Source organism: Melozone crissalis, unplaced genomic scaffold (assembly GCF_028551555.1).
Source record: "Melozone crissalis strain CALT ecotype California unplaced genomic scaffold, PUWL_Pcris_2 ptg000088l_1, whole genome shotgun sequence".
Classification (NCBI taxonomy): Eukaryota; Metazoa; Chordata; class Aves; order Passeriformes; family Passerellidae; genus Melozone; species Melozone crissalis.
The window spans coordinates 4770477-4794144 of record NW_026535865.1 but is presented as its reverse complement, the minus strand read 5'-3'; the positions used below and the strand labels follow the sequence as shown (position 1 = coordinate 4794144).

Below are 23668 nucleotides of genomic sequence, written 5' to 3'. Positions count from 1 at the left end.
CGCCCCGAGGGCTCCCGGCAGCCATCTTGGGGCGCGGGGCGGGCTGGGTTTTCGTAAAATTAATTCGTTTTGATTTAAACAACAACAAGTCGTTGTCGCGTTTTAACCCCAGCTGGCTGCCGAGCACCAAGTAGCCACTCATTTGCTCGCCCACGAGCGGAATCAGAGAGAATCAGAAGGGTAAAAGCTGGAGAACTCCTGGGTTGAAAGAAAGTTTAATAGGGAAAACAAAGAACAGGGCCCCATCTCATGGAATGGTGACATGGGAAGACAAATCCATCACTCCAAAACTACCCCATTTGTTCCTCCTTCTCCCCATTTATGTCTTGAGTGATGTCAGATGGTCTGGAATATCCTGGCTGTGTCTCCTCCAATCTCTCAGGCACCCCCAGGCCCCTCCCCAGCTTGGTCCTGTAAGAGGCAGGAAAGGCCTTGGCTCTGTGCAAGCTCAGCAATAACAAAAGCATCACTATATTCTCAACCCTGTGTTCACAACAAATCCAAAACACAGCCCTGTACCAGCCACAGGGAAGGAAATTAACTCTATCACAGCCACAAGCATTGCGCTGGTGTCAGCTTTGTGTCTACTGTAGCATCATATTTAGCTCAATGAAGGGCATATTTTCCCTTAAAAGTCTCTCAGTGCTGTGCCAGCTGAGCCCCAGAGGATGGGGAAGCTCTGGGTCTTGTGCTGAGTGTCCTGGTGCCTTCATGGCTGGGATGCTTGGGCAGAGGGGCTGTGAGTGAGGGGCTGCGGAGAGCAGAGCACGGCAGAACTGGGCAGGGAAGGGACACCGTGGGGTCAGCAGGAACAGGATGGGGAAAGAACCAGGGTGGACATCAAGAAAAGGTTCTTCTTTCCCCAAAGGGTGGGTGGGCACTGGACATATTGCCCAGGGAACGGGCCCAAGGCTGCCAGACCTCCAGAAGTGTTTGGGCAACGCTCTCAGGCACAAGGTGGGATTGTTGGGCTATCTGTGCACAGCCAGGAGTTGGAGTCTGTGACCCATCTCAGTATATTCCATGGCTCTGTGCAGGTGCCAGGGCGGCAAAGTCAGAAAGTGCCGCCAGGCTGCCCTGGAAGGTGCCGTACATCAGAATTTCAGAACATCAGAGCAGTCAGGACAAGGCTGTGTGTGGCTCTGAGGCTCAGCAAGAGCTGCTGAAGGGATGGAATGGTTTTGGGGACGTGTTTAATCAAGCTGCAAAAGGAAGCAGAGCTCATTCTGGGGCTGTTGGATGCTCTCTCTGTCAGTGGAGATACTCCTGCTCCCCCCAGAGCCTGCTCTTCCTTTCATACAGCAGAAGGAATAATTTACAGTGCTCATCAGACTGCAACTCCAGGTGTTGTTCAGTTCCCCAAGGATTTAGTGAGGGAAATTTCAAGGACAGGCACTCAAACTCACTGAGTTTGCCTTCAGCCTGAACTTGACATCTAAATTTGAGTTCTGTTATGTGTTGTACTATCACACATTATAGCTAGTTCCTTAACACCAGTGCTTATTTTTACAGCAAAAACCTCTGCTGTCTCATATCCTGCATCTTTTTATAACTTAAATTTAGCCACCTCCTAGGCATAGATTTTTAAAAAATTATTTATTTATTTTATGTCTGGATTTATTTTGGGGTAACGTAAAGAGATCCTTCCCTTGATCAGCCTCATGCCTTTTTTCCAGGAAGGCAGGCCGTCCCCAAGATCTGCTGGGTTGGTTAATTGCTCTGCACACACAAAGGGGAGCTAATCAGCTTCTCTTCAAGCATGTGTTCATATGTCAACACTTTTGCTTCTGTCAGAAGCTTAAAAATGGAAACAGTTTTCTCTTTAAGAAAACAGGACCCAAATAAGGAGATGGAGTGGTGAAGATTCCTCTAGTGAGTCTGTTCCAGCTCATTCCTTAGAAAGGCTGTGGATGGAGCACCGGAGAAGGGGCCAATAGATCTGGGTTTTGTCCAGGGGGCTCTGGGTTTAAAGCTCTCTAAAACCACTTGTAGCTCATTTCCCCTGTGGCTTGCCTGGGTACAACTTCTTTCTCTGTCCAAGCTGTTAAAAATCTAAAATTTTAATCATAAGATTCTTTCAGTTGCGTGACAGATCCAGCCTGTCCTTGAGCAAAAATGGAAGCTATCAAGAAAAAGATGCAGATGTTGAAGTTGGACAAGGAGAATGCCATTGACAGAGCAGAGCAGGCTGAGACGGATAAGAAGGCAGCTGAGGACAAATGCAAGCAGGTAAGAGGAAATAAAACCACTGGCTTCGTGTGTGCTGTGGAAATAAGTGTAACAAAATACTGTGTGGCAATGTTCTGATTCAGAAAGCAAAATAATTTGAAGTCAGTTTTCTGTTAGTCTTCTTTTGAAGTTTTTTGCCTTTTTGTTATGCTTCCACAGCCAGGACTAGGCTGTAACTTCTCAGCCATCTCAGTCTTTCCAAAATTAACATCATCCACAGATTATTAACAGTACTTTGTCTAAGTTTTCTTGAATCTTACATAGTTCTCCTAAATTCCTCATGCTTTGATTCCATGCAAAAGGCCTTTACATATTTAAAATCAAAGCTGTAAACCCTGACACCTGTAGGACTAGTGCTAATAGAGTCGGCTGTGTCTAAACATTAATTAAGCCTCTTCTTGAAATGAATTAATAAAGTTCACTTCAAGTTTTTGGTGCAGAGAGTGCCCCTTAGAGGTACCAGCTGAGACTCAACAGGAGATAGGTTCTCTTATTTTTTGTGTCAAGAATAATGGAAAGTATCTTAATTTGAATGCTGTTCTTTTAACTGAATTGTAACGATAACATTTTCATATTCTTTTGCTTTTCAATGTCTTTATTCTGGTATCTGTCTCCTATTTGAGCTTTAGTATTTCCAGAATGATCTTGAAATGTTAGCTGAGTGCATTCAAGTTTTTACAGCACTTCTTGTCCCTTTTATATTCCCTCAATCTGCTGCATCTTCCACACTGCTCTAATGTGTTATAAGCATTCATCTGGCCTAATATTTCTTCTTCTTTAGAAAAACAAATCTTTGATCTTATTCCTCTTTTCTGAATTGTCTCAAAATTTTCAGCTTCTTTTTTAATGTGGGCACAATACTCAAATAGTTACTTTATTATTCATACACAAAGCCAGCATCTGCTTCATGCTGCTCAGTGTCCCTCTGTCAGAACACCCGAGCAAGGTTTGCAGCTCTCTCACACTCTCTGGTTATTCTCTGCAACACACCATCATTCCAGAATAGCACACTACCAAAAAACGTCTTTAAAACTATCAGTGAAACTAAAATGAAGGAAGTACACCAAAACACAAACTTGTTTTCATAGAGTAAATTTCTGTGAAAGTGGAGCTAAACGGATAAATCACTGTCTCAACAGAACTGAGCTGATTTGTGTTGCAAATGAAAGGATGGAGCAGATGGGTTTGCAGGCCCACCCTTATCAGCAGCAGGCCTCTGATAACGTGAATTCTTCAGGGAGCATGAGACAGTTTATCACTAACCAGCCTCCCAGCAGGTTATAAATAGCACAATTCTAGTGAACAATATGGATTTATATGGTATGGAGGAGTCTGAGCCTCATATCGTGTCGGGCCACAGTTGGGGAATAATCCAGGCTGGAAGGGACCTCCCGAGGTCAGCGAGTCCCACCCAGGGCAAGGCCAGCCCTGGTCCCTCCCACATCCTGAGTGCCTCATCTGGGTTGAAGTGTCCTGAAGCACACACAAAGATCATTCATTTTTTTCAGTTGTACAGAAATGGAATAGTTTCCTGAAAAATCACCAGGTAATAGTGTTACAACAAACACTAAAAGAATATAATTTAAAAACATCTATAATTATGCTGCAAAACTGCTGCATGGTGTCAAAAAAAAAAAAAAGTGAGGTGAGAAAGGGTTTATAAATTCTGAATTAAACCAGATGCTGTGTGTGTGGTGCAGGCAGTGTTGTTCAAGGATGACACGTTTTTAATGACTCTTCCCTAGCAATTGCTACCAGTCATTCTCAGATTACTGTCACCAGCAGAACTTTGATCTGGTCTTTTGTGGCTTTTTGTATGCTATAATGGGTTAAAACTAATAGTAAAGAGTAACTTTATAATATTAAACTGTAACTGATACTACATCAGTATGCTCACTTTGGGGATTTTTTCTCTTGAAAGGTAGAGGATGAGCTGGTAGCTCTGCAGAAGAAGCTGAAAGGAACTGAAGACGAACTGGATAAATACTCAGAGGCTCTTAAAGATGCCCAGGAAAAACTGGAGCAGGCTGAGAAGAAGGCCACTGATGTACGTACCCATGCCAGTAACTCTGCTCGCTGTATTTTGTACGCACTTCACTGGTTGTTTGCATTTCTGCCGGGGGATAGAAAGGCGGGATTACAGTTTTAGAAGGTGCAGGGTTTCAATCTCCTCTCCCCTCTGCTAAAGGGAGCGGGGCTGTTCTGCACCGAGCCCACTTGAGCCTCCAGGGGTACCCGGAGGGGACTCCGGGGTGTGTCCTTTGACAGAACTAAACAAAATGGTGCCTTTGGAAGGAGAACGGGACGGCAGCAGGATTATGCCGTGGCATAACGATGCCCTTTGCCTTCATCCCGGTGCCAGGGCTAAAGGCCAGTCCAGGCTCCGCGCCACACCCGCGCCGTCGTGGCAGCGGCGTGAAAACCTCGCCTTTGAGGGGGCCGGGGCCGCGGGGCAGCATCCTCCGGGCCGAACCAGGCCGAGCGGGGCAGCATCCCCCGGGCCAGGCCGAACCGGGCCAGGCCGAGCGGGGCGGGGCCGCATCCCCCAGGCCAGGCCGAACCGGGCCGAGCGGGGCGGCATCCCCCACGCCGAGTGGGGCGGGGCGGGGCGGCATCCCCCGGACCGGAACGAGCCGGGCAGCATCCCCCGGGCCGAACCGGGTCGATCCGAGCGGGGCGGCCCCGGACGCGCCCGTCCCGTTCCGTCCCGTCCCGGCCGAGCCCGCGCCGCTCCTCAGGCTACGTCACCACCTCCACCTCCAGGCGCGTGACGTCAGCGGGCCATTGAAAGGCGCGGGCCCGCCACGTGCAGCACCTCCGCGCCCAGCCCGCCGCCCGCGCCCATGGCCGCGCCGAGCTCCCTGGAAGCCGTCAAGAGGAAGATCCAGTGCCTGCAGCAACAGGCGGATGAGGCGGAGGACCGCGCGCAGGTCCTCCAGCGGGAGCTGGACCTGGAACGGGACCTGCGGGAGAAAGTGAGACCGCCCGGGCTGCCTGCTCGCCTCTCTCGGTCGCTCTCTCCCGGGCTGCTCCTTCCTTCCTGTCTCTGGCTCTCTCTCGCTGGGGCGCGCCCGGCTCTTCCCCGCTGCGGGAGGACGGCTTGGCCGCCGGCCGCCTCCATCCCTGGGCTGTCCCCGCTCCGCTCCGCACTCACCGCCCGCGCTGCCGCAGCGCCGCGCCCGCCCCGGCCCGGCCCGAGCCGCGCGGAACCGGGCGCGGCGGCCGCGGCTCCTCGCCCGCCGCTTATCGCGCTTTGGGGCCCGTTCCTGCGGAAAAGGCGCTCGAGCACCGATCGGCACTGGGGAGCGGTTGAGAGTTTAGTAGGAAATGGCTGTTTAATTAGGCAAAAGCGCTGCATGACACGGAGCGGGGAGTTCCCGCCTCTCGGCGCCGCACCGCTGGCTTCAGCACAGCTGGGAAATGTCCGAACTGCTGAAAAATAACTTTCCGTCCTGGTTTTCACAGAGAAATGCGAAAATCTCCGCTAGCGTGCGGCTCTCCCGGGGTTGGACAGCTGGTTTCACTTAGATTTGTGTGCGATCAGCCTTCCCGGCATCTTCCTGCTATTTTATCACATGTCAGCGAGTTAGTTTTACCGTATAAGGACTGCGGGCTGCTGCTGGGAGAGGTGGAGCCAGGCTCACCCCAGATTCCCAGTGGCCCCGGCTCCATAACTTTGGAATCTTGCTGAATTAAAAAGTGACTTAAAAGCGCCCTGTCTAGTGGAAGGAGTTGCTGCCACAGAACAGATGCCAGTTTTGTACATGATCGATGCCTTGTGTATAAATCGGGAAGTTAAACGCTGCACTGGGTAAAAACAGATGAAACGCTGGATAATTTATGACTAGAGGAATCCTGGGTCAGCTTCCATTTGGATCAGCCACTGAACTCCTTTCCAAGATGGCTCAGAAGTGAATGGAAACCACTTCCTCCAGCTTAGGAGTGGTCAGTGACCAAATTTGCTAAGCTGCAGAAAAACGCTTTTTTATTTTTTTTTTCCAAAGGGTTTTAACATAAAGCATAAAACAGTCACCCCTCCAGGGTCTATATTCTGTAAAAGTGAGGGGAAAAAAAGTTAATCTTGTATATGGCAATCCTCCTCAGAATGGGGGACAATACAGTGCACAATTCTGGCAGTTACTAAAGCAGGGTTCCATTTTCCTTCAAAAACAAGCAATTAAAGGAGCTGAATCTTAATAAACACATATTTATGGACACCAGTTTGTCCATGTTTTCTGTATCGAGCATTTTTCCCAGCAATCTCTTCCATTTATTAACTAGTCTATTTTTTATACACTAATGGTGTTCCAATTACTGTGCAGTTTGTTCAACAATACACAAACAGATCTTATTACTGAGAAATGCATCCTGCCTAATTCCTTAAGTACTGCAGGAAGCAAAATTAACTTATTTTAAGAATCTATCTAAATTTGTCCCCAAAAAAAGCCTGACTCTGCCATGCTGAGGCCACTGTCTGTGCCCAGCTGCCCCTGTAGATTCTCCAGCATCCAGGATGGATCAGGACCTGGCTCCAGGGTGTCACTGAAACCAAGGGCAGAGAAACCCACGGTGAAGGTTTTGGAACTAAGCCATCATGGAAACGGTTCATTTTTAAAGTTTGGATAGATGCAGCCCTGTGAAGTGCTCCAAAAATACCCCGATCCAGCAGTCCTGTAGAGTTCCTTTTTGTGTGGCAGGAATGATAAGTGCCATTAAAAAAAAGAAAGAACAAGCACACCCTCCATACCTTGACATTCCTGAGATGCCAGAGTTTAAGCAAACAAAAAGCAGAGGCAGAAGGGCCCCTGAGCTGCCCTGCAGCCCCAGGGATGCTGCTGTGGCTGTAGGGACACTGAGTGCTGTGTAACCCCCTCTGGGCATTGTTCACACAGGCTGAGGGTGAGGTGGCAGCTCTGAACAGACGCATCCAGCTCGTGGAAGAGGAGTTGGACCGTGCCCAGGAACGACTGGCCACAGCCCTGCAGAAACTGGAGGAGGCTGAGAAAGCAGCAGATGAGAGCGAGAGGTACGCTCCTATTTTTTATTTTCTGGTGTTAAATAAATGAATATATGTAAATAAAATATTCCGGTGTAATTCAGTATCTGCATGTGCTGCTGCAGCTCAGAGACTTGAAACTTTCTTACAAGCTTGATTGGGTAATTCCATTACCCTTGATAACCACTGTGGTCATAATGGGCCATTTTTAGGTTAAAAATATCAAATTCCACTTTGTGAAGTTGGGATACAAGTGCCAAAATGCTTCTAACATTAAACATGCTTTGACTTCTGCAGAGGAATGAAGGTTATTGAGAACAGAGCAATGAAAGATGAAGAGAAAATGGAAATTCAGGAAATGCAGTTGAAGGAGGCCAAGCACATTGCTGAAGAAGCCGACCGCAAGTATGAGGAGGTAAAAGGGAGAAGGAAATGGTGAAATGTGCAGGAGAGCCATGAGCAATAACAACACTGCTCTTCAGTTTAGTCCCTTGTTCAATTGGCACTGGGTGATGCTTCAACCTTGGAACCTTGCCAGCAAGGAGGAATTTTAATAGTGATTTGCAGCATCCTCAGTACCCAATGCTAAAAATACTGCAAAATCCGATTGGGCAGGGCTGTTACATCTGTGGCTGTATGCTTCAGCCCAATTTCCTCACTCCAGAGGAAGCAGGAGCAGAGTACTTCTGAGTGCCTGTGGAAATCTGTAAAGAAAGTGTCCCAGGGGATGGAAATAGATGATTTTTGAGGCCCCTCCCAACCCAAGCCATGCTGTGATTCTGTGAGCTGCACACTGACTGATAACTGGCTGTTGTCTTTTTACAGGTTGCCCGTAAACTGGTTATTCTGGAGGGTGAACTGGAAAGAGCTGAGGAGCGTGCAGAGGTGTCTGAAGTGTGAGTAACTGTTCAGAATATAGGAAATATCAACACTACATTGCATTAAAAATAATCTCCTGCTAGGCAGGCATGTAGTTATTACTCATAGAAAAGTTTATTTGCACACTATATACCTGGTTTTCTTCTTTCAGACTTAATTACTTCCTCCCTTCCTCCCTCCTCCAAATCATAACAGGAACACCAGTAATTCATACTTCTATTTTCCCTTTCTAGTAAGTGTAGTGACCTTGAAGAGGAGTTAAAGAACGTGACAAACAACCTGAAATCTTTGGAAGCTCAATCTGAAAAGGTTGGTTCTTTCAGTAAACTAAAGGATACGGGCAAAGCCAAAACTTTGTAAATAGAATTCATAGAAATAAATCAGAAATACAAAGCAAATGAGAGGTTTTACCTGCCTGCCTGTGGATACCACTCCATCAGTTCTGCCCAAACAATGCTGAAGGTCTGCAGGAGAGCATGGAAATGGTTTTTGCAGCTGTTTTAAAAGGAAGAGTGCTTATAAATAGGTCAGAGTTTTATAAACATTTATTATTGTTGCTACAACGTCCCTTCAAGAGCGTTTATTGTTTTCACAGTACTCGGAAAAAGAAGATAAATATGAAGAAGAAATCAAGATTCTCTCTGACAAGCTGAAAGAAGTAAGTTTGGCCATCCCCAAGCTGGATGCATCTTTGGGCATAATCTTTCTAGGAGCACCCAGTGATGCTATTTCACCTTTTTTAGGCTGAAACTCGTGCAGAATTTGCAGAGAGAACTGTTGCCAAACTGGAAAAGTCTATTGATGACCTGGAAGGTATGGAATGAGTCAAGTTTCTTTAAGAGTGATCAGTTTCAAATCAGATGACAAATTCTAGGAGTGGGTGATGGATTTAATGGGAAAGAACAGCAGCATATTGGTAGATGGGTGTGATGTGTCCACTGGTGGAAGTTCTCCTGAAAAAGGTTTTCTTCCATAAAGTTGGTAACAATTCCCTGATTTTGGCCAACTAACAGATGGAGGGACTCCAGGGCTCACCATACTTAATCTGCTTGCTTGAAAACAGTTATGGGATTACAAAAAGTTCACATAGGTGGAACTTCTGACCAGGCAGCTTTGTGGGTGTTTTGCTTTCCTTCTGATACTCAACTACTCTGTTTTCTTCTTTTGTTTTCCTCCCAACTGCTTTGGCTGCTGTTGCCTTTTGCCTCTCCGCTCTCCTCCTGTGGCCTCTGCTCCTCCCTGCATTTCTTGCTGGCCTGGTGCTGCTGCCCTGGTGCCTGACAGATGAGCTCTACGCTCAGAAGCTGAAGTACAAAGCCATCAGTGAGGAGCTCGACCATGCCCTCAACGACATGACCTCTTTGTGACGTGCCCCCGTGTGGGGACACGGGGAACTCCCTCTCACTGTGTTCTCTCAAGCTTTTCTTGCCTGTAATCCCTGTCACTCCTGTGCCACCTCCACCTCTGTGGGAACTGAGCTCAATAAAACATGATACCTCTACCTGTCACCTTGCAGGGTTTAATTCTGGATAGATCAGCTCAAAGTCACTGGTGATGGCACCAAAATCACATTCAGCTCCTCAGGTGGGGTTGGGCAAGACATGGGCAGGATGGGGCTGCACCTGACAATTGAACAATTGAATTTTGGTGTTCCTTTAGTCAGTGAAAAGCTTTGAGTGCATTCAGTGTCTACTGGTTAAAAACCTCCCAGTCCAAGGAGAACCCAGCAGGATGTGGCCCATAAATGACACATTAAAACACAGCCCTTTCACACTCCATGAGAAGTGTCCAAAAACCTCTCTTAAGCACAGCAATTACAAAAAATTGGCCCAGTTTTGATGATAAAGGTGTCTTAAATATGAAGGTAAGCTACCCCAGGTTTTATTTAAAGAGAAAAGGCTATGAAATAATGTGATTTCAATCTTGTGGTTTTCTTCTTTCTCACCAGAAAAACTCGCTCAAGCCAAAGAGGAGAACCTGGGCTTGCACCAGACACTGGACCAGACACTAAATGAACTGAACTGTATATGAGGGGCTCAGAGCTGCCAGCAGCCACGGGAGCCAGCCCTGGCCCTGCCCCGCTCCTCTCCTTTCTCTCTCTGTATCCTGGAAAAGCCAATTAAGTTATGACCGGCACGGCCACCCCGTGGCTCCGGGGAGCCCCGCCGGGCCGGGCCGGGCCGGGCGTGGCCGTGCCCGGGCTGTTCTCACGGTTCTTTGCTCCTCCCCTGTACCCCCGGTAGAAGCTGCACCCGAGCGGCGGCGCCGCCTCCGCTGCCGTTTCTTATTAAAGGATTTCTCACAGTACCGAGGCCTCTTGGGGGTTTTTGTGCTGATCGGGGGGTGTGACGTCACGGTGCTGGCAGGTACCGACGTGACGTCACTACATCACAGCCCGGCCCCGGAAATGACGCAGTACCGGCGGTGGAGCCGACAGCCAATCGCAGCGCTGTGTGCACTCGCGTCACAGCCGCCCGCCAATGGCGCGCCGGCTCCGTGGGCTCTCCGCCGGGCTGGACCAATGAGCGTGTGGTGGGCGGGGCCGGTGCCCACCAACATGGCGAAGACCTACGACTACCTGTTCAAGCTGCTGCTGATCGGCGACTCGGGCGTGGGCAAGACCTGCGCGCTGTTCCGCTTCTCCGAGGACGCCTTCAACGCCACCTTCATCTCCACCATCGGTGAGCGCCGCCCGCGCCGCGCCGTGCCGTGCCGTGCTGTGCCGTGCTGTGCCGTGCTGCGCCGCGCTGCGCCGTGCCGTGCCGTGCCGTGCCGTGCCGCGCCGCGCCGCGCACCGCGCGGGGATCGCCCGCGGCACCGGCACCGGCGCGGCTTCGCTGCCGTGGCGGGCCCGGTTCGCTGCTATGCGAGGCGGGTTCGCTGTTATGCGGGACTCGGTTCGCTGCCGTGGCGGGGCCCGGTTCGCTGCCGTTCCCTGGCGGGATCTCCGTGCGGGGCCGCTCCGGTCGGTGCTGGGAGCGCTGAGGACAGGACACTGAGCAGCGGAATTGAGCGCAAAGCCGCTGGGTTTGGCAAACAATCCAAATTGTTTGGAACAAATCCCCCCTTTCGGCGGGAGCTGTGGGTAAAGGAATTGGTTCTCCTTTCAGGAATCGACTTTAAAATCAGAACGATAGAGCTCGATGGCAAGAGAATCAAGCTGCAGATCTGGTAAGGCTCCTCTGCCGCTCCGTGCTGTGCGTGGGGATGTGGTCGGTTCTCATCCGCTTGTGCTGCTCGGTGGTTCATGGTATTTTAGAACCCAAAAGACAGTTTTTAGCGTTCTGAAGACTGGTTTATTTATTTATTTATTTCTGTAAGGCTCGTGGTGGCGCTAGCGGGAGCTGAGGCAGTGTTGTGTGTGTTGCAGGGACACGGCCGGGCAGGAGCGGTTCCGGACCATCACCACCGCCTACTACAGGGGAGCCATGGTAGGGGCACAGCCGGGATCCTGTGCTGGGGAAACGCAGCTGCCTCTGGAGCCCTCCCAACCTGGGGCTCTGCCAGACTCACAGCTCTGCTGCTGCTCCGGGTGCCGCTGGAGCTGTGCTGGGATGCTGGATAACAAACACCCTTTGCTTGGCTTAGAGTTGGGGTAACTGAGAGGTGTTTTAAAAACTTCAGTTTTCAGTCTCATGAGAAGGGTGAGACAATACAGATGTTATAATTCACACCATCACAATCAGAAGCCAACCATTTCCTAATCACAATACACTATGAGTGTTTCTTGGTTTATGAACTTTTTACCACACCATGTTGTAGATCCCATAAAACCAATCATCTAAAACTATTCCTTATAGGTCTCACTACAATATACCTTTCATAATTCTATTTCTCCAAAGTATCTAGTCTTATTTACAAGACCCTCTTTTGAAACTTTTTTTCTAGTTCCATTTCTCTCTCCACAATATCTGTTCTATAGTATTTCTAAGCCATTATTTCTTGTCTCAAAGTTTACACAGGGATGCACACTGTGTGTGACTCCTGTCAGGCCCTGAGAACTCTCTATAAATCCATTTCCCACACTGGGACAATCTGGGATTTTGCAGAGGCAGCTTCCCCATGTTTCACTCTATAAATACATGTCCTGCACACCTTATCTCACTGCCATTAGCTGGGAACCAGTTGTTAAAATAGCCACTGTTAAACTGCTCCTCTCTGCTATAAACTTTTAACTAATAAACAGTTTTTCTTTACCTGTAGGGCATCATGCTCGTGTATGACATCACCAATGAAAAATCTTTTGAAAATATTCGGAACTGGGTGAGGAATATTGAAGAGGTAATTTCTCTTTTTACTCATTACTGACTGTTAAAGGTGTCATTTCTTCCTCTGAAAGTAATTAAAGCTGAATTGCTTCAGGAGAGTTACATTTTGTCGTGTGCTGCAGGGTACTTGGAAGAGAAGTGGGATGGGAGTCAGTAATAGTTCTGGAATGCTTTGGCTGATGGGGATTTGTTGAGGGCTGTAGCTCCTGTATTTCTGGGGGCACCAAATGTGGCAATTTCCTGCCACAACAATTGATCCAAGAACTGCCATGGTGCAGGTGACATGCTGGGAAGAAGGGTTGGAGGGGGCTGGAAATCTGTGGAAGATTCTCAGGACTGGCATCTCTGTGTTGGGTGCTCAGTGGGTGCCTCTCCTGCCTGACAATGTGTGTCTGCAAAAGCCAAGCCCAAGTTTCTGCTCTGTGTTTGTCTCAGCACGCCTCTCCTGATGTTGAAAAAATGATCCTGGGGAACAAATGTGATGCAAATGACAAAAGACAGGTGTCTAGAGAGCAAGGGGAGAAGGTGAGTGCTGTGGTTTCCATGTGTTTTGGTTTGGGCTTTTCAGAGTGTAAAACCTGCCCTGCTGGTTGTGTGCACGTGGTGCCCCAGGGGTGTCCCTGAGTGACTGAACTGTCCCCAAGCTGCCATGGCAGTGCTTCCCCCACTGAGACCAACAGTACGACCTGTGTTAAGGATTCCTGTCAATTTTCTGACAGATGCAGTGGGACTTCTCTAAAAGGATCTAGAGTTGTTATTGTTACATGAAGAAAACATGTTTTGGCTGAAAGCCACTGAGACAAGGTGGATGGGGTTGTCTTTTCTCATCTCAGATGTTACTGAGTCGAGGAAGAGTTTTTTCTGCGCTGTGGTTGTTATGAGACTGACAAGGTATCTATGCAAGAAACAAATAAAAAAGAGCAAGTTAAAATGTGTGCAGAGTGTAAAAGAGCAGAGCAAAGCCAGTGAGAACAGATGCCAGTGGCAGTGGGATTTAGTTCCTCATTTTTGCAGATTGTTCTGTCTGTAAATGCCCAGCTCCACTGGCTGGAGGCAGCAGGGACAGATGCTGTGCCCAGGGCTGTGTTTGGAGTTGCTCCTGCAATTGTTCAACTAATGTGCAATCTGCTTTTGTTCAGCTTGCTGCAAGTTTCGGGATTAAATTCATGGAGACCAGTGCAAAAGCAAATATAAACATAGAGAATGTGAGTACTGATGCCTTTCTCCTGGATTTATTTGTTCTCTCTGTGCAGAGCAGCAGTGTGGGCAGCTGTCCATGCTGCTGGGGTGCAGAACCCACAGATGGGTTGTTCTGCACTCCCTGCAGCACAGACCCTGCCTGGGGGTGCCACTGGGGCTTTGGGGCTCACAAAGAAGGTTGTGGAGCTAGAGAAGGAGCATTAAAACCTGGAGCAAAGGGAAAAATACTGAAAACCTAATGTTCTTGTACAGCATGTCAAACTTGGGAAGGCAGCTTATTGCTGTACAAAACTGTTAGAAAATATTTTATACCCTGTAACACTGAAATGTTTGACTTGTCACAGGCATTTTTCACTCTTGCAAGAGATATCAAAGCAAAAATGGACAAGAAGTTGGTGAGTAACTTTGATTTCATCTTGGATTTAAATAGGAAAAAAAAAGCAAACCAAAAGCCACATTGCAAGAACTGTTTTCACACTGTATAAAAATGTGTCATAGTCTCTTTTATGAAGGATCCCTGAAAGTTCTACAAATTTATTTTTAGTTTTCCAAGCTGGGCTTTGATGTTGGCCATCTCTGCATTTCAGGAATTAGCTGTAATGGTTGGGGTTTTCTAAATAAAATTATCTGTTATTTGTTTTATCAAAAGTCAGTTAGGGGTAGAGCAGTTTAATGATACTTCTCACTCTTGCAGTCTGAAAATCATATAAATTGGAGATAGAGGAGGCAAACATCATACTTCAGGGTAGAAACTTCAAATGTTTAAGAAGAGGTAAAGAATGAATGGTTTTGGATAATCTTTGCATGAATATCCTGGGCAACAGTTGGGTTGTGTTTTTACAACAAATAAAAGAACAGTGATGTTGGATTGTTCCTTAAGGAATATGAAATAAAGCTAATGAAGGCTCCTCCTACTCTTACTGATATTTCCACCTTCATGTGACCAGACATGAACTGATGCCATGGGATATTTTGGGTCTTGCTGATGATTCCTAAGCCTTCCAACAAGAGCCAGCCATGCCCTGTAATTTGTTGGGTTTTAGTCTCAGCTGTCTTTGAGTTGATGGAAGCTGAGGCATAGGCACAGTGTGAGCTGGTTGAAGCCAAAAGTTCTCCAGTTTTTTGTCATGGCTGGTATAAGACTGAGATAAATGAGTGAAGCCTCTTACTGGTTGTGGGAAAGGTTCTTGTGGATGTCAGGCTTGGTTAAGAGTGACCAGATCAGTATGGATGGAAGAATCTGTTAAGGATAAATAAGTAACAGGATGTTCTTTCCATCTTCAGGAAGGCAATAGCCCTCAAGGCAGCAACCAGGGAGTCAAAATCACTCAAGAGCAGCAAAAGAAAAGCAGCTTTTTCCGATGTGTTCTTCTCTGAGGGACACGGCCTTAATCCGAGCTGGACTGTGCCTGTGCTAAGTGAGGTTTCCTCTTTCTGTGGACTTAGTGCTCCCAACATACCTTGTCACTCTGTGACCATCTGAATAAGAAATGGCTTATTTTGGTAATTGTCTGACTCTTCAATTTTGGAGATGAAACAAGTTTATTTTTGTCAGATTGCCACTGGGCATGTGTATTGTCTAGCAGAGGAAGAACAGATCACGTGTGACCTGGGATGCAGCACCATTGCTTCAGTCTTCATTTGTATCTGTCACGTACCAGTTTAGAAAGATGAGGTTGTGATCAAAATAAGAAACTCAAATGCCACTGTTAATGAAGTACAGGTGTGCATTGATGGTACATGTGCTGCACACTGAGCAGTGGCATGAGAACATCCCAGAAATGCACCCAGGTGGGCAGTGCAGGCTGATGCCTTCCCAGGAGGTACCAGGGAGCTTTCTGCAGCTCCACCTCTTTACTGCTACAGAGAAACTCCTTTATCTGCCTGTCTCTTACTCAGCTGGGTTACTCTAGACAATCCACAAGTACAATTGATGTTTTAAAAAAAATTCTCCTCAAAGGAATCTCTATTTTTTTAAGAAAAGAATGTGTGCTGTACATAGAAAGGGTCCTTACCATTGGTAATTCATCCATGTCAGACTTGACTGTGCTTAATGAAGTACTCCAGACATTCAGACATGTTTAACAGGAGCTGATGGCTACACTGAGTCCTGTCCAGATGATCTGTCATCTGTCCTTGGAGAACCAGAGTCAGGCAGGGACACTTACACAAAACCTGGCACCTTTCAATGGGTGGCTTTACCACTCTGCAGCTGGGAATGACTCCAGACCTATCATGACAGAGTTGGCAGTTTTAAATCATGACAAGGAAACATTGCACTGCTGCCAGTTGTGTGTTCCCATGCACACCTGCTCACATATGCAAATCAGTGTTGCACACCAGAACACTCTGTGAGTGAGGCTCTCTTGTGCTGGGTGTTGGTCACTGCAGCATCATTGTGCTCACAGCTTGTGCCAGAGCACACCCAGCCCTCCCAGAACAGGCTGTGTCACCATCCCACAACCCCAGGCCAGGACATTGCCATGTGTGCAAGGGCAGAGCCCAGCACAGCTCCTGTAGGGGCTGCAGGGCTGGCTCTGGGTTCCACTGACAGGAGGAGGCAGCAGGAGCATCCCTGTCCCAGGGGCTGCAGGGATGCTGTGCCTGACCAGGGAACACACCTGTCTTGTCCTGCAGCTCCCTGGAACTGAAACAGCCTTTGTTTACATTGACTACTGCACTTAAGGGTAAAATCCAAGTTGATTTTGAAGTTGTGGAATTTACTCACCAGTTTGGTTTTCTTTGAGTTTGTGGTATTGAACTCTGGGCCTCAGAGTAGTGCTAATAAGTGTTGCTGTGGTTAAATATCTGTTGGATTCACAATTAAAACTCTATAAATCTGCAGCATGCAATTGGGCCCAACAGGAATACTGCCTGTTCCAAAATGGAAAAAGATTTCACTCTGTAAGTTGCTGGTTTATAGAAATGCATTTTAGAGGCATTTAGATGATCTCTGCCCTGATTAAAGCTTTCCTCTAACCAAAACCTTATGATGGTTTGGTTCTTTGTTTACTTGTGGCTTTTAGCATGAGGACTTGATGAACATGCCCTGTAGGGGATTTATACATAGATGTAATTGTAGGATAAAACCATGTTAAGTTACTGAGGAGGCTTCTAGACAGAGTGTAGTTAACACAGACCTGTAGACTGGACAAGCAGCACCTCTGTCTTGAGCTAAGGATGTTTTTTAAAGATTTTTTGTGTGCTTCAAGTAATGATTGAGGTACAACTGGGGTGGTGATAAGACAGGCTGAATTTCCTACATAACTCTGTAACAATTTGCTTCTGGCTTAGTCATAACTGTGGATTGTCTTGCATCTGCATTGTGCTTTATCCAGCCAGATGCTGAGCCTGATTTATTTTTCAGAGTGACTGGAAAAATTGGTGTTTATCTGACTTGATTCCATGGCTCTGCCATGATGCTGGTTCTTGCCTGTGGACTGTATCAATAACTCATCCCAAGATGGGAAAACAAACCATATTCATTTACAAGTGGGTAAAACCTGAAGGATGGTATTGTGATTTTTCACTCATTTTCTAAATCTGAAGTTACTCTTGCATTTGTATGTGAATACCTTCTGTTTAAACTTATGCTGGTTGTTGCATGTGTTTATGTACCTAATTATGGCATTATTTCTTTTGAAATGGTTGGGTTTATGAACAACAACATTATTGCTTGATCTCAGGAAGTCTCATGCAGTTACTGTGACTACAGCCATCACTGTACTTCTCTACACAGACATTAAATGTGTGTAAGCAACAGGAAACCTAAAATGCAAGTGTAAGAGAGGAAAAGGCTGCACATGGGTTTAGCTGTGTGGCACTAAACACAGGCATCAAATCTAGAAGTACAGTGTGTTTCCATCACATCATTCAATTACTGTGTTTATTAAGTATGAATGTAATGGAAAATGCAATTGTCAGACAGGTACTCTGTAAATACATACTTAATCTACTTGTGTCTAAGCTTTCTTTAACTAAGCAGGAAAAATCACAAATTGGGTACAAAACCTGTAAAACTGAGGAATTGAAGTAGGTCTGCAAAACTAACCGTGCTTACTACACATTCTCAGTGTCTGAATACCACTAAAATGTCAAGTAATTGATTAACATTTGTTTTGTAGAGAAACAAACCCATTTTTGAGCATGTCCTCAAATTCCCTTATTTCAGTGAGTATCATGGAATTCTGTGGTTGACCTTATTTTTGAGGCTGGTTGCAGTACATTGCATAGTGGTCAGAGACCTGTCAGTCAGTCTGTCAATAAATGGTGGAGCTGCTTTTAACACTTATTTAACACCTGTGTTATCTTTGTCCTGTGCTGACAGGCACAGCTCATGTTTCCTGCCATCAGAACCTTCTGCCAGCTTCAGACTTCCAGCCTCAGATTTATAAATCCTATGGATTATTGTAAGTCTCTTTACTGCTGCTGAAAATTCTTTGGTCTCTCCTTTCCTGTGAGATGCTGATCATCTCCCTGATGATTGCTGAGGGGTTTTTGTGGTGGTGTGTTTGGCTGATGATCATGCTCAAAACTGCCATGATTTCTTCTTCTCTTGGACTTGCCAGGGGATTGCACAAACAGCTGTGTGAGGATGGGGAAAAATGATAACTAACATGTGTCTTCATTTCTAGCTTAACTAAAGATCTGTTCAAAGGAATGTGAGTGGTAACTGCAGTCTGAGTGTTCCAGGCTGCCTTATTCCCATCCTTACTGATCCTGAGTTTCTGTGGTTAATAAAGGTAATTAACTGGCTGGTTAACTGGTCTCTCCAGCCTTTCTGCAGGAATCATCTGCTCTACATTGAGTGTGAGTTGGGACTTATGACTTTGTTTGAAGGGAATTTAACACATCCCAAAATTTGTAAAAATTAATGTAAATTGTATTTTTCCAATGATCACTTTTGGCTGCCACCCTTCCCACATTACAACTGCTTTCTTAAACACTTCTCATTGATTTTCATGTTTGTATTAAAACAGAACTGTTGTTTATTACAGTATGTCTGTTTTTACTCTCTTGTACAGGACCCTAAGCACTGCATAAATAAACTTCTTATGAAAAGAGAATTTTACAAACTCAAGTTTTCAGTCCTATTCATCATTTGTGCACAGGGACCCTGGTGGGTGTGGAAAATAGGGGATTTCTGAAAATGGAGAAGAGGAAGAGGACCTGGGGTAGACTTTTGTCCATAAACTATGCTGACTTTTTCACTGTAAATCCTGAACTATGGGAGAATACTTTAGGAACTGATTCATTGGACCATTTATTATCAGGAGTTACTGATGTTTTTGAAACTAAAGGGATTTTTTTTACTGGTTAAGGCCTTTCTGGGTGAATTTTTAGAGGTTATAGTTTGATACAAGTTTCTTTACTTCCTGGTGGTATCTGAACTTTAAGAAAAATATTTCCCTTCTGGCTGTTCAGGCCAGGTTTGCTCTAGCTGAGGGTGGGGAGTAGACGTTTTGCTAAATTACTGGGAAATCCTGATGGAGAGCTTAATGAATTGTTCCTTTTAAAGAGAAAAATTAAAGATAGTGGTTCAGTGAACCTCTGAGTGGTTCAGTTACCAGAAGTTGTCCTCTCTGCCCCTCTCATCTTGTGCTCTCATGGCAATCTCAGGTGAAGTCATAGTTGTTGAAAGCCCCAGAAGCTCTCCCATCCCCGTGGTTGATTACATTCAGATTCGAATATGAAAGGTGCTGATAAAAAAAGGAAATCATGATCACTTATGCATCACTGTTTAAAGGATTTACTACAGTTAATTGTAGGGCTCTGTGATAAACTGGAAACTTTATTTTTGAAAGCATTTGCAAAGATGGGGTACATTAAATGAATGCAAGATTTGAGTGCTGGTTTGTGTAAGAAGCCACATTAACACCATGTTAAACACTGAGTGAGCAAATCTCATGCATTTATCAATGCAGCCTAAGTGCTAATAGTAACTTTTTAAGTTACAAGGACATTCTGTCATGTAAAAAGTGCTTTGGAAGTTCAAAAGCAAGTCAAGAAGCCCCCAGGCTTTTTCAAGCATCTCTTTTTGCAGTGTTTGCAGTGGGCAGCTCTGCTAGAACCTGCCACAGAAGAGTGGTGATCTGCAAACACTGAGGAGATACAAACACACACTTCAGAGGCTTCTGACAAGGAAACAGAGAGAATTTTGTGCTAGAAATTCAAAGCAAATATTACCTGAGGAAATCTGGAGCTCGTACAATCATATGCTGAAAGTCTGCCAGGGACAGCTTGCCATCATTGTCCACATCAGCCTCATAAATCACCTTCTCACACACGAGGCTGACTTCTTCTGGGGTCAGTTCATTTCGGGTTAATTTGTTAACAGTTTTCTCTAGGTCTGATTTGCATATGTAATCATCGTTGTTGAAGTCTGACAAAGGAGACAAAGTTAAATTAAAGTGACAAAAGTCAGCATTTTACATGGTGATTTGCCAAGACCCAATAGAAGGGCTTGGTTCCCAGGCTGTGATGGATTTTTATCAGTAGAACTCTCAAATCAGAAATTAAGTTACCTCCATGTATTTGTAAAAGAAATGAGTTGCAAAATAAATATCTCTTAACTTCTCCTTTTCATACATCAGGGTAACAACTGTAAGTAGTTTAATGGCTGAACATAGCCTAGCCATCATTAAATCAATCCAGCAAGATTGTGTTGGTCTGATACATTGTTTGTCTTTAGCTGATCATAAAGTAACTGTAAATACACATTAAAAAATCTTTATATTTGTCTTTGGAGAAAAAAAGCCTGCAGTGTGCTTCCCTACCTCCTCCTCCCAAATCCACCCTACAGATTCATGGGGACCCAAATCCCCTGTGCTGTACTTTTCCAAGCAGCCCCTCAGACAGAAACTTTTCTTAATGTTTATCAGCTCTTGCAAACTGCAGATAATTTCAAGTTGTAAATTTGGTAGTAAATCTTAATACCAAATAAATTAGAGACAAAAGGATAAAGAAAACCAGCAGTTTTTAGAGGAGGGAGAACAAACATTCAAGTGCAGTTAAATGGAACCTAGAAGTCATCATGCTGACAAAGCAAGGATTTTGCACCCCTACATGAAACTGCAGGATTTCCCCACTTACTTTTTATGCATGTCTCACTCACCATAAATTTTAAAAGCATAATAAGCCTTCAAGTCTCGGGGAGCCATTTCACTTAGCACAGAAAACATGTCCAGAAAATCATCCAAAGTCATGTTGCCATCGCCGCGCTCGGAGAACACCTCAGCGATCCGCTGCCGGAATGGGTTGTCCTGGGAAACAGCACAGGAGCAGGGCAATGTCATCCTTACCAGTGTGATAAATAGGTATGATTCGTGCTGATAAAAATTGAAACAGTAATCAATATTGATACAGTAATTAATATTTGAGAATAATAAAACAGTTAATAGCTAAAAGTTGTAATGCCAAAGCAGAGAGGGAAAGGAGGGGCTCCACCCACCCCCCCTTTCCCAGCAGATATTCTCAAAGACCACAGGAAAGAAGCTAGAGATACAGTTGCTAAAAATGACCAAGAACCTGGTTGGGTCCAAGAAAATGCTAATTATAAGAGACTTATTGCTTTGATATGAAGATGCAGTGATACGTTAGTCTTGGCTTACATTGTACTGGCTTGGTGCGCATGTGTAACCCAAAGGTGAATTAAAGGACAACGAAGAAGACTACAGAGCCTTCATCAGTGACGACCCCCAAAGACTTGTGCGACCACCAAACCGAGTGGTGGCGCATGCGTGGTAAAAGTGGTAATGAAAGCGGAGACAGAAAAGTGACGAACTGAAAACAGGAGGAGATGGCATTGACACATGGCATATAAGGGGTGACTTTCACTTGGCAAGCTTGTATGTGAAGTGGCAAAAGTCATTGAACCCTGCCCTCCGTACCCCGCGGTATCCTTTGCTTATGCGCTATTATTGGAACCAAATTATCCCTTATTTTAATCAAATTATATTGTATCCAATTTTATATTTTTCATCTTAATTATTTCATTAAAATTGTTACTACTTTTAATATTGTTTAGTTTTTTTAATGATGAGATAATTGGGCAAACATAACACCAGCATTGCTTTCACTGCAGGCAAGGCAAGTGGAGCGAGATTATTTTTATTGAAACACCTTTTTGGCAATTCCTCCCCTTTCTGCCTCTAAGTTCTTGTCTAATGCTGTGTCATAAGCAGACACAGCCACACCCAGTTTAACCTTTGTGCTGTGTTTTCTGGGAATTACTAGAAGCTTCCAGAAAGACTTTTTACTTTGATAGCCCAAATTTATTTCCGTGGCAGCCTCCCAGCAATTAGTCCTGGATGAATTATTCAGAAAGGGTAGATGAAGCTGGAATGAGTCACTCGAGTCGTGTGTGGGTACCTTGAGCTCTGGCATGCTGCTGATGAGCTCGTAGGGGAGTGTCACGGCTGGTTTGTCCGAGTAGTCAAGGGGAACGAGCTGCGGGGCCAGGTCTCGGTACCTGTGAAACAGCCTGAGACAGACAGAAAGCCTTGTTGGCTCTTGAGACTTCAGAGAACAAGCTGGTTTGCTTTTCCACCTCATTTTTCACACTTTGCGTCCATTACCAGATGGAGATCAGACACTAAGTAACTGTATGTTTTTGTTGGAACAACCATTATTAAAACAAGCGACATAGTGAAAAATACAAAGCTTCATTACAGAACTAAAATGCTTACACAGGACATGCAGCCAAACGTTTAGGAGAGGAAAACAAGTTCATGTTTTCAGTGAGGACTCTCAGTCCCACCTGATCCTGCCTTTATCAGATCCTTTGGCCAGAAATTAAATAGGGAGTTCAATGAGAAAAATGCATCTTGGAGCATTTTAATCGTTTACAAGAAAACATGAAGAAAACTTGGCACAATCAGCAAAGTATTCCAGAGAATAACAGTACACTTTGAAGCATCTGTCTGAAAACCCTGTGAGAGAACCGTGCATGTCGCTGCCACTAAGATGTAATTCATTACATTTATTTCTAATAAATAAAGAGGGACTAGTACATTAATATAAAATTTAGAATTCTGACTCAGTTTATGAAAATGAAAAAAGCCACAAAAAATGGTCAGATAGCTCCAAAGTATCACTTTAAATTTTAGTAAATCCATTTAAAAATTATTTTAAAAATACATTACCCCATATGTAACCCGCCTTTACAGCAATCTCTGCCCTTTATCCACAACATGCATACAGAAGACTGACCTCAGAATTTCTTTCCTTGTGAAAAATGTACAGTCCTATGAAATAAGAAAAAGTATAACACAAAATGACAGTTTTTAGCATGCATTGGCCTAAACTTTTCCCATGCAGAGACGTAAATAAAGTTATACTGTAGTTTATGTGTAAGCCTTAAAGATTTCTTTTTGGCATATAATTAGGCATACCTTATAACCCTTCCTTTTGCTGTAAAAACCAAACTATGTTCCTAAAATCTTTGCTGCAATTCAGTACATCTGCTTACTAATTTTTAAAAGATGTTGTTTTAAAAAACCCAGCAACACCTTTGCCATTATTCAATGTCCTGCCCAAACAGCCATTTAGTTTGCTTTATACCTGATATGCATCCAGTTGCTCTTGAGTGAAAATGGTTTGCTTGTTGCCCATTTTGAGCTGGGAATACTGACTCTTGTCAGTTCTTCCGTCAAAGGCACCTTTAAAGGTCGTCTGGATATTCAGTTATTAAAAGCTGCAACAATGAGGCTCAGGTACAGCAGAGGATCAGGTAACCAACTTCTACAGGCTGCAAAGTATCATAATAGGAGCATTTCATCAAATCTTTAGTCTGGCTGCTTGAGGCTCTTATCCAGCAGCATTCACCCGTCTCCTGTGTGCACCACGAAGACTCGGGTTACAGGATTTAGCCAAATAAGTAATAGCTGCTCATTAGTGCCCTTTAGCTGCAGGTACACCCAGCGGACCCTGCTTTTTCATGCCTTCAGATATGGGGAATTAACTGAAAAGTGTTAGTGTTTTCCTTCTTTAAAATTTAACACCAAATGATGGAAATTTGTTAGCCTCTCCTTTCCTTCTCACGTTTTATAGGGTCAGAATTATAAAGGTTGGAAAAGCCCTTTTAGATCATTAATGC

The 23668-nt window shown here is 45.2% G+C and overlaps 3 protein-coding genes across 7 annotated transcripts; 2 read left to right on the top strand and 1 right to left on the bottom strand.

Moving 5' to 3' along the window:
• The first annotated feature begins 1871 nt into the window (after positions 1-1871).
• On the top strand, positions 1872-10399 carry TPM4 (tropomyosin 4). Of its 4 annotated transcripts, none has more exons than XM_054290895.1 (9): positions 1872-2229; positions 4151-4276; positions 7122-7255; positions 7523-7640; positions 8051-8121; positions 8338-8413; positions 8700-8762; positions 8848-8917; positions 10053-10399. In XM_054290895.1, exons 1-9 carry the CDS (start codon positions 2116-2118, stop codon positions 10133-10135), a joined length of 855 nt encoding a protein of 284 aa, XP_054146870.1. In that variant the 5' UTR covers positions 1872-2115; the 3' UTR covers positions 10136-10399. The 4 variants fall into 4 exon arrangements, with proteins under 4 accessions (XP_054146870.1, XP_054146868.1, XP_054146872.1 ...); XM_054290893.1 differs by lacking the exon at positions 10053-10399 and adding an exon at positions 9389-9605 and having other exon boundaries at positions 1878-2229; XM_054290897.1 differs by lacking the exons at positions 1872-2229; positions 4151-4276 and adding an exon at positions 4994-5204.
• A 226-nt stretch (positions 10400-10625) lies between these two features.
• RAB8A (RAB8A, member RAS oncogene family) lies at positions 10626-17363 on the top strand. Its single transcript, XM_054290898.1, has 8 exons — positions 10626-10785; positions 11215-11275; positions 11475-11535; positions 12308-12385; positions 12808-12897; positions 13512-13577; positions 13917-13967; positions 14857-17363. The coding sequence occupies exons 1-8, from the start codon at positions 10626-10628 to the stop codon at positions 14947-14949; spliced, it is 660 nt and encodes a 219-aa protein (XP_054146873.1). The 3' UTR covers positions 14950-17363.
• A 1886-nt stretch (positions 17364-19249) lies between these two features.
• On the bottom strand, positions 19250-23184 carry CIB3 (calcium and integrin binding family member 3). 2 transcript variants are annotated; one of them, XM_054291145.1, is made up of 6 exons: positions 23134-23184; positions 22783-22817; positions 21943-22054; positions 20687-20834; positions 19759-19954; positions 19250-19271 (listed from the first exon to the last, which is right to left on the bottom strand). In XM_054291145.1, exons 1-6 carry the CDS (start codon positions 23182-23184, stop codon positions 19250-19252), a joined length of 564 nt encoding a protein of 187 aa, XP_054147120.1. The 2 variants fall into 2 exon arrangements, with proteins under 2 accessions (XP_054147120.1, XP_054147122.1); XM_054291147.1 differs by lacking the exons at positions 21943-22054; positions 22783-22817.
• Positions 23185-23668: the final 484 nt, after the last annotated feature.

Bases quoted from the DNA above. Each gene is read 5' to 3' on its own strand.
- TPM4 (XM_054290895.1), top strand. From the start codon at position 2,116: ATGGAAGCTATCAAGAAAAAGATGCAGATGTTGAAGTTGGACAAGGAG. The intron at 8,122-8,337 runs GTGAGTAACTGT...TTCCCTTTCTAG, and splicing joins CGTGCAGAGGTGTCTGAAGT to TAAGTGTAGTGACCTTGAAG. The intron at 8,763-8,847 runs GTAAGTTTGGCC...CACCTTTTTTAG, and splicing joins TCTCTGACAAGCTGAAAGAA to GCTGAAACTCGTGCAGAATT.
- RAB8A (XM_054290898.1), top strand. From the start codon at position 10,626: ATGAGCGTGTGGTGGGCGGGGCCGGTGCCCACCAACATGGCGAAGACC. The intron at 12,386-12,807 runs GTAATTTCTCTT...TGTTTGTCTCAG, and splicing joins GGGTGAGGAATATTGAAGAG to CACGCCTCTCCTGATGTTGA. The intron at 13,578-13,916 runs GTGAGTACTGAT...GACTTGTCACAG, and splicing joins CAAATATAAACATAGAGAAT to GCATTTTTCACTCTTGCAAG.
- CIB3 (XM_054291145.1), bottom strand. From the start codon at position 23,184: ATGGGCAACAAGCAAACCATTTTCACTCAAGAGCAACTGGATGCATAT. The intron at 22,818-23,133 runs GTATAAAGCAAA...CTTATTTCATAG, and splicing joins AGCAACTGGATGCATATCAG to GACTGTACATTTTTCACAAG. The intron at 20,835-21,942 runs GTACCCACACAC...GCTGTTTCCCAG, and splicing joins GCAGCATGCCAGAGCTCAAG to GACAACCCATTCCGGCAGCG.